The sequence below is a fragment of the Vitis riparia genome, chromosome 13 (assembly GCF_004353265.1).
Source record: "Vitis riparia cultivar Riparia Gloire de Montpellier isolate 1030 chromosome 13, EGFV_Vit.rip_1.0, whole genome shotgun sequence".
NCBI lineage: Eukaryota > Viridiplantae > Streptophyta > Magnoliopsida > Vitales > Vitaceae > Vitis > Vitis riparia.
In genome coordinates, this window is record NC_048443.1 from 29,211,096 (window position 1) to 29,220,267 (window position 9,172).

At 39.8% G+C, this 9,172-nt stretch overlaps 2 protein-coding genes across 3 annotated transcripts; one reads left to right on the forward strand and one right to left on the reverse strand.

Moving 5' to 3' along the window:
* Window positions 1–183: 183 nt before the first annotated feature.
* LOC117927513 (pleckstrin homology domain-containing protein 1) lies at window positions 184–900 on the forward strand. The gene has a single exon (XM_034847043.1). It carries the CDS (start codon window positions 271–273, stop codon window positions 700–702), a length of 432 nt encoding a protein of 143 aa, XP_034702934.1. The 5' UTR covers window positions 184–270; the 3' UTR covers window positions 703–900.
* Window positions 901–4,523: 3,623 nt separating this feature from the next.
* LOC117927776 (putative receptor-like protein kinase At3g47110) lies at window positions 4,524–8,042 on the reverse strand. 2 transcript variants are annotated; one of them, XM_034847450.1, is made up of 2 exons: window positions 5,250–8,042; window positions 4,524–5,153 (listed from the first exon to the last, which is right to left on the reverse strand). In XM_034847450.1, exons 1-2 carry the CDS (start codon window positions 7,951–7,953, stop codon window positions 4,762–4,764), a joined length of 3,096 nt encoding a protein of 1,031 aa, XP_034703341.1. In that variant the 5' UTR covers window positions 7,954–8,042; the 3' UTR covers window positions 4,524–4,761. The 2 variants fall into 2 exon arrangements, with proteins under 2 accessions (XP_034703341.1, XP_034703340.1); XM_034847449.1 differs by having other exon boundaries at window positions 4,524–5,165.
* Between the last annotated feature and the right edge of the window lie 1,130 nt (window positions 8,043–9,172).

Consider the following 9,172-nt stretch of genomic DNA (forward strand, 5'->3'; position numbering starts at 1 on the left):
ACTTTCTTTGTATGATATTGAAAAGCCATATTCGATATCATAAATGATGTTAAAAAATGAAATAATTTTTTATAAATCCAAATCTTTCATATTTTTTATACTTCATCGAGAGAGGGTGTGCTTACGTGGAAAGATGTGAACTGGTGATGAAGTCTGAGAATATGGGACCAAAGCATCACAAGGACAATAAATTGCAAATGCCCCGTGATCATCATACGCTATCGAAATTCCCATCTTCCCATCCAAGTTTTCAATTGAGCAGGGGCAGTGATGTGGAGCCTATGGCGAGCGGCGACCGGCACCGCCGATGACTCGGACGACTACGGCGGCGTGGAGTTCTGGTCAAACCCTGAGCGCACGGGCTGGCTCACCAAACAAGGCGAGTACATCAAGACCTGGCGTCGCCGCTGGTTCGTCCTCAAGCAAGGCAAGCTCTTCTGGTTCAAGGAATCCACCATCACCCGCGCCTCCAGGCCGCGTGGCGTTATTCCAGTGGCCTCCTGCCTCACCGTCAAAGGCGCCGAGGACGTCCTCAACAAACAGTTCGCTTTCGAGCTCTCAACTCGCACTGAGACCATGTACTTCATCGCCGATTCCGAGAAGGAGAAGGAGGATTGGATCAACTCCATCGGGCGATCAATTGTTCAGCACTCCCGCTCCGTCACCGATTCCGAGATCGTCGACTACGATAGCAAGCGATGAAGATTGATCTGTCCGTGTTTTGTAAAAATAGGTGCGCTTTTTCAACGACTTTTGTCTGTGTGTATAAATCAATTCGGATCGTTTCGTGTTTGATCCTTGTATGACTGCTCCGTTACACAATGATCCGATCTTTATTATATGGAATTTCTTTTTTTCTTTTTTTAGATTGAATTCAAGTCTATCTTGTTTCGGTTGTTAGGGTTTTGTCATATTAGGATATTTCTATGATTTATTTGCTTGTTTCGCTGAATTATCCTGGTTTCAGCATCAGAAGCATCAGTTTTGCCCGTGGAGATTGTCTAGATTGCCATTGTTATTATGTAAGTGAACACATCACTATTGTGGTTATTCTGCCTTGAGCCCCTTCCATTGGCACTGCTTCTTTGGTTAGCGCTACTTCAATGGACCAGAACATCTGAATTTAAGAAAATTACACATCATTATATTACCATTCACTAATATCTGACTTGCCTTCTCTCTCCAGGCCCAAAAAATTATTGGACTTTTGCTCAGCAAAAGTACTCTTGACAGATCAGTTTTTTCCTATTTTAGTCAATGGTAGTGATCAAATACATATCATGGGTTGTCTAGTGTCTTAGAATGAAGCACTTCCAGAGTAACATGCAAATAGGGAAATTCTATTCATTTACTTTATACTAATAATGCTGTCAAGTGAAACTTCCCACAATTTCTTCATGTGCAGACTGTGGATGCCTTCTCCTATATGGACTTGCATGACCAATTTCCTAACCATTCCTTCCTTCTCTATTCTTGGACATCTATGTTACCATGTTGTTTTAAATTGCCAACTACTAATGGTAGTGATCTAGGGAAGGATTTTTGGCATATATTAATGAAACTGAAAACAGAAGGTTAAACCGAAGTGGTTATGCAGTCATTGAGTTCATGTAGAGAGTCTGATACCTGTTGCTTCTGACGTTTTTTAAATTCTTGAGGGTTTTCTTTTTCATTTCCTTGGGTGGGTGAGGCAGGTTGGGGTCATTTGTTTGAATGGTGATTATATACAGATCTGGTAAAATTACCAGGTAGGATGGGATTTTGTTTGACCAAAGTTTTGCCCTGGAGAAATCCAGTTTAGCAACTTTGAAGATTCCTACTCAACATTTTATACTGGAGAGACTTCATTTGAAAAGGTTTCTGTTGGAAAGGTTTCCTGTCTCAAATGATTGATTCCATGTATCTGCTATTCTAGGTTCAAGCAATGAGGCCACTACAACCTATTAATCAAAGAGTGGCTAACTTCCTAGATCACTAGGCACCAGTCTTCCAAACATATCTCCAAATGAAACAGGAATGGATCCTGCTAATTCATTTTCTCCTGAGTGTTAGTTTTTAAAGCTGAAGTGAACATCAGTTGGGAATTTCCCATGCAGCTGGCTTTTTGTTGCCAACACGTCAAAAATAAAATTATTGACTTGTAGATTGATTGATCTTAAACTGATGACATTGGCCAAAGAACATAGAAAATTTAAATCGCCTGACATGCCCCTTCCTAAATTTTTGAATTCAAGGCTCAACCAATTGAGATCCTTGAGCACTCCTAAGCTATCAGGGACTTGCCCAGTTAGATAATTCTCACCTATATCCAAATGTTCAAGTCCTGAAATATTGGATAGTGTATCTGGAATTATTCCGGTAAAGTGATTCGCTGCTATGCCAAACTTGCAGAGTTGAGGAAAATTAAACCTCATGTTTGGCATAAAATTTCCTGGCAGATTGTTGCCAGATACATAAAATTCAATGGCTGATGACCAATTATAGAGTGAGGGAGGAATTGTACCAGACAGGTTATTTACATCCAAATATAAATATTTCAAGCACTTCAGACGACTTAAATCATGTGGAATACCCCCCTCCAAATGATTGAACGCCACTGAAAGCTGCTGAAGAGATGAAAGGTTTCCCAAAGTAAATGGGATAACCCCTGTTAGACTGTTCCTCCCAAGCCTCAGGATTAGCAGTTTCGACATATGGCCAAAATGGAAGGGAATCTGCTCCATCAGATTGTTCCTTGTCAAGTCCATGGTTCTGAGGTTTGAGCAGTTAGCGAGTTCAACTGGAATCTCACCTTGGAGGGAATTTGTGCTCAGATTGAGATGCCGCATCCGTCGAAAAAGACCAATGTCACTGGGAATGGTACCGTGCATGTGATTGTTGGACAACACCAACTCTCTTAGGAATGTTAAGTTCCCAATAGGAGGTAAGGAACCACCTAAGCTTTGACCCTCCAACCTCAAGGTTGTGACCCTCTGACGTCGGCAACTGTATGTAATCCCCTGCCACTGGCAGAAATGCAGAGAGTCATTCCAGGAACTCAGAACTCCATTTGGAAAATCAACCAGGTAATGCTTGATAGTGAGCAATGGAAGCTTATCAGTTTCATTTGCAAAAGTGGGCGTGCTGGAAAGAGATTCCAACCTAAGCGAACTAATACAAATGATGAGGTTGACAAGGAAAAACCACCACTGTAATCTCAAGCTAAAGCTTGGCATCTCCATCAGTAGAGGGGGTTTGCTTATCAGGGTACCCATAAAACCTACTGACACAAACTTGTGTTGTCTATTTAAAGTGAACACCCCTTTCTCTCAATAGGAGAAGAGCATAAAAATTAGTCTAATGTATTTGAGTGATTGCTGACTTGAATTTGTGAAGCTGAGCTGAGTGAGATTCTGGTCCGTCTGCACTTACAAAATTGAGAGCTTCTGTAAAACAAAGGATACTGGGGTGTTGCAAGTTGTCATGGTTAGAGCTGACTGACTAGTCGACTAAGCTGTTTTTTTTTTGGAAAATTGGAGCTGGGATTTTTACAATCCCTTCTTTTGAGTTGAGAAGATATCTGAGTGGATTGACTGGAAGTAAAACCATTAATTCAGTGCACAAAGATCAAGCATAGGTTTTCTCCCTCTCTTTCTTTTTCTTTCCTTTGCTTTTCCCCTTTTAATAACGTATTTGTGGGTCACATTTTGGCCACTTGTTGACTTGTACAAAGTGGCAGATGAGACTTCTCTGCAGAATATGGAGACCCAGCAGCTTGTAGGTGTTTGATACGGGTATCCATTGTATCTCATGTTGTTACACTTACCTTTGATTTTAAATGTCATTTGATTTTTACCTGTCTTTCAAAATTCCTGTGTTTGCCTGCACTACTTACATATTATTCTTAGAGTTCAAAAATTGGTTGTAAACTCCTCAACCAGATTCAATGCAAAAAAAAGGAATGTGTGTGATGTAAGAGTGGTAGTGTTGGAGAAATAGATCACCATTCAACTTTGCCCCTTTGATCCAATATTACTTCTCTTCTTTTCTGTCTCCAATACCACTCAAGTGTTCATTCTCCATTTGGTTTTGAATATTTAAAAATCAGGCTGGCAATGAAATGTTTTGAGTGCAAAAGTTTATGCCTTCTGTAAATAGGATTATAGGACTTTACACTTTCAACATAATTCTAACATACACCACAAATCATATGTTGAATTCGCAAAAGCTTTGATGCAAACAATTCTAGTTCAACGACACAAAAATAAAATAATCCACATAAAGATACAAGACGTTATAACATGGCTAGGTCAAATTTGCCTGCATTCATGGATGAGAGAAAATCACTCTACTATACCATAAAGAATATTATGAAGGATAGAAACTATATACAACTATTGGGTTCTTGAAACATGAGTCTCTTGCTTCACCAAGTGACTTGTTCTTCCTTGCATTTCTATCTACTTCATATATTCTTTACAAATTCATTTTCATCTCATAAAATTTTCCCTTGACCTAAAATATTTATAGAGATATTTCTGGTATATCAAATTAGGAAAGATTTTATACAATATTCTTCATAAAGAGAAATCAATACTAATTAAGAGTTTCACACTTCTCAACACAATAAAACAAAGGATATCTGATAAGAAATTACACTATGAGAGTGACAGAGAGAGCTGCAAGTATAAAGGGATGCATCAAAATTCAAAATAAAAACAGGGTTATCCTCCTCTGTGAGACGTCTGAATGGACCGTGTGGCAGATCAGTAGCTTTCTTGTTCAGTCACCCTGCAGAGATGGTCCTTTCCCAGCTGATTGCATCTTGATGTGTCTCTCCCCATGGATTCCTGCCCCAAGATGCACTTCCTTAATGATATTCAGTTCTATCACCACATCTTTGATGTCCATTCGATCACTAGCTGATTCTTCAGAACATGCTACTCCAATTCTAGCAATTGAAACCAGGCAGTGGTACATTCTGTCTTCATCCAACTCCCCAACCAAGTTTGAATCTACAATCTCCATCACCCTTTCTGGAAATGCCATCTTAGATAAATTATGAAGGCTCAATCCATCTGAAAACATGTCCTCTGTTGGTCTCTTTCCCGTGAACATCTCCAGCAGAAGGATGCCATAGCTGTACACATCTCCTTGAGGTGACACCAAGCCACCTATTCCGTATTCTGCAATGCATTATCTTTACATTTTTAATTAGAAATCCTTTGAAAAGTATCAAGGCTAATAGGCTAAGTTTAAAGGAAGTGTACCTGGTGCAACATAACCTATAGATCCCATCATCAGCCCCGAATTGCTTTGATCACCACTCAAAATCTCGTTGGCATCAGGAAGGAACTTGGCTAAACCAAAATCCCCAACATGGGCAACCATGTTAGCATCAAGAAGAACATTGCTTGGCTTTAGATCACCATGAACAATTGGTGTCTGGCATTGATGATGAAGGTAATCCAGAGCATAAGCCAGATCAATTGCAATATCTAATCTTTCTCTGAAGCTTAAACTTCTGGATTCATGATGCAGCCAGTTATCTAGACTCCCATTGGGCATGTACTCAAATACTAGAGCCTTAAACTCGCTGCCTTTGTGGTCTACACTTGAACATGAAGTTATGATGCTGAGGAGATTTCGATGCTGAATTTTCCTGAGGACCATGCATTCAGCCATGAAACTCTTGGCAGCTCCACGCTGTTGAAGATTCAGTACCTTCACTGCAACAGGTGTTTTATCTTGACTAAGAATTCCTTTGTATACGGAACCAAAACTTCCCATGCCAATCAAGTTGGAAGAAGTAAATCCACCAGTTGCTTTGAGAAGCTCTTGGTAAGTAACCCTCAAGTGCCCATATCCCAAAGGAGTGGAAGAAGACTTCATTGATGTCTTTTTTCTCCCATAGAGGAGAACTGAAGCCACTATGAGAGCCAGGCAAGAAACACCAGTAATGCTTATGGCTATGATAATTTTGATTGAAAGATGCTTCCCTTTCCCATTCTTTCCTGACTCTATATCAGAGCATGCTGGCAGCTGCAATTGACGGATTCCTCCACAAAGCTTCTTGTTCCCGATGATTGAAATCCCACTCTCATTTTTAAAAACTCCTCCACTTGGAACTTCACCTTCAAGGTAGTTGTAGGACAGATTTAAACTCAGCAATGCGGAAAGATGTTCTAGTTCTTTGGGAATCGTTCCAGACAAGTTGTTGCGTGAAAGATCTAGGAATCTAATTCCTCGCAAAAATCCAAAGGATAGAGGGATGTTTCCTAGGAAAGAGTTTCTTGCCATGTCAAGATACTCCAATACCAAACAGTTGCCAAGTTCCATGGGGATTTCCCCAGACAACTTGTTATCAGAAACAAGTAACTCATTTAGGTTTTTCAGTTCACCAACATCTGCTGGAAATGAACCAGTCAACAAGTTTTGCTGTAGGTAGAGCGATCTCAACTGATTCAGCTGACCAATGAGATTTGCAGGTACACTACCACTCAACTTATTGTTATCGAGGATCAGAATTTCCATATTTTGGCAGTTCCTGAGAGATGCAGGAATGTTCCCTTCCAAATTGTTGTGGCTCATGTTGAGGTAGTACAATTGACTTAAGTTGCCAAGGGAGGACGGCAGCAGACCTGAAAGCCTGTTCCAGCTTAACTCCAATTGTCTTAAGTTCTGAAGCTTGCCAATTGAAGTGGGAATGACACCAGTGAAATCATTCTGAGCTACACCAAATGTAGTTAAGTTGATCAGGTTTCCAATATCTCCTGGGATGTTTCCAGATATTCTGTTGTCTCCTAGTGTGAGGGACTGCAGTGAGAGATTGAAAATGGAATTGGGTAACACACCCCCAAAGTTATTGCGGTCTAGACTCATAAATCTTAAACTGCTGGTGTTGGTGAAAGAATTTAGAAAATTTAAATCTCCAGACATGCCCCTCCCTAATTTATTGGACTCAAGGCGCAACCAATAGAGATCCTTGAGCACTCCCAAGCCACCAGGGACTTGCCCTGTTAGATAATTCTCGCCTACATCCAAAAGTTCAAGTCCTGAAATATTGGATAGTGTATCTGGAATTATTCCGATAAACTGATTCTGTGCTATAGCAAACCTGAGGAGTTGAGGCAAACTGAACCTCATGCTTGACATAAAATTTCCAGACAGACGGTTGGCAGTAAAAACCAATTCAATGGCAGAAGACAAATTATAAAGCGAGGAAGGAATCATACCAGACAGGTTGTTTACACCTAAATATAAAATCTTCAAACTCTTCAGACGGCCTAAATCATGTGGAATACCCCCCTCCAAATGATTGAACGCCATTGAAAGCTGCTGAAGAGATGAAAGGTTTCCCAAAGTAAATGGGATAATTCCTGTTAGACTGTTCCGCCCAAGCCTCAGAATTAGCAGTTTCGACATATGGCCAAAATGGAAGGGAATCTGCCCCGTCAGATTGTTCCTTGTCAAGTCCACGGTTATGAGGTTTGAGCAGTTAGTGAGTTCAACCGGAATCTCACCTTGGAGGGAATTTGTGCTCAGATTGAGATGCTGCAACCGTCGCAAATGACCGATGTCAGTGGGGATAGAACCCTGCAAGTTATTGTTAGACAACACCAACTCTCTTAGGAATGTTAAGTTCCCAATAGGAGGTAAGGAACCAGCTAAGCTCTGACCCTCCAACCTCAAGACGGTGACCCTTTGATGTCTCCGACTGCATGTAACCCCCTGCCACTGGCAGAAATGCAGAGAGTCGTTCCAGGAACTCAGTACTCCATTTGGAACATCAGCCAGATGATTCTTGAAGACGAGCAATGCAAGCTTGTCGGTTTCATTTCCGAAGGTGGGCGTGCTGGAAAGAGATTCCAACTTAAGCGATCTAATACAAATGACAAGGTTAACAAGAAAAAACCACCACTGTAATCTGAAGCTAAAGACTGGCATCTCCATTAATAGAGTGGATTTTCTCATCAGGATGAACTTTTTTCTTGTCTATATAAGATAAGCCTCCCTCTTAATTGGGAAAGAGCACAAATAACCACTTGACAAAGCCGTTCTTTTAGTAGAGAAGATATCTGGGTGGATGGACTGGATATCAAGGCGTTGATTCAGCACACAAATATCAAGCAGATGCTCTCTCTCTCTCTCTCTCTTTGACTTTTAATAGTGTATTGGTTGCCTGGTTGGTCAGACGATGGAGACTCGCCAATTTGAAAATAAGTTACGACAGTAACTTGTACAAAGGCGAGAGGCTAGACTTCTCTGTCGAATATGATGAATTCCCACCAACTTCAATTGAAGGGGTCTGATAGGTCTCTCTACTTACCTTTGACTTTACATGCTATCATAATCCTGTGCCTGTGTGCAATGTTTTAAAACTTAAAAAGTGATCGTGACACAACCTATCCAAATGACTTAAACAAAAATAAATAAATAAATAATATTAATAAAATCACGTAAAATAAACATCACATGAAACTTGAACCTCCAATTAACCATAAACTTTATAATAACTAAATCAAAATCTTTTGTTATTCTCAATACTTTATATTTAATTTCTATTTCTCACGACTACTTCAAATAAACTTCTATATCATCCATTTATCCTCACTATCAGTATCACTATTATAAAAACCCAGCTAAACCTTTATTTTATAAAAACCCAACCCTAGTCTTCGATCCGAAAAACTACACCAAAACCACAAAAAAGCATAAATCACAAAATGAATATCCAGGTTTTAAGCCCACAAAGTCCCTTAACTATTAAAACTCTTTGAATATTTGAAACTAAGCCTCAATAACCTCAAAGCTATGAGCTTCAGTAGGATGAGGCTTAAGCCTCAAAGCTAATTTGTAGAGCTTGCCTTGGGATGAATCTCAAGCTATAAGAGTCAACAGTCTTTTAAAACATTATTGGTCGGCAATTACAAAAGAATTCCTGAGTTCAAATATTTGTAATTGAGGAATCACATGATAAGTTATCCTGGTTCTGTATATTGAATGTAAAAGTTTGGTATAGAGGATATTCAACCGGCTTTATTCCTCTTATTTGTTCGTTTCTTTGCCAACCGGCAACTCACACTTCACCAAGAAGCAGGTTGTATTTTAAAAAATTTAGGTTGGCTGTGAAATGTGTATGTTGACTCGCATCATTTTAAAATTGAGCTTATGTAAATACAACATTATTGAT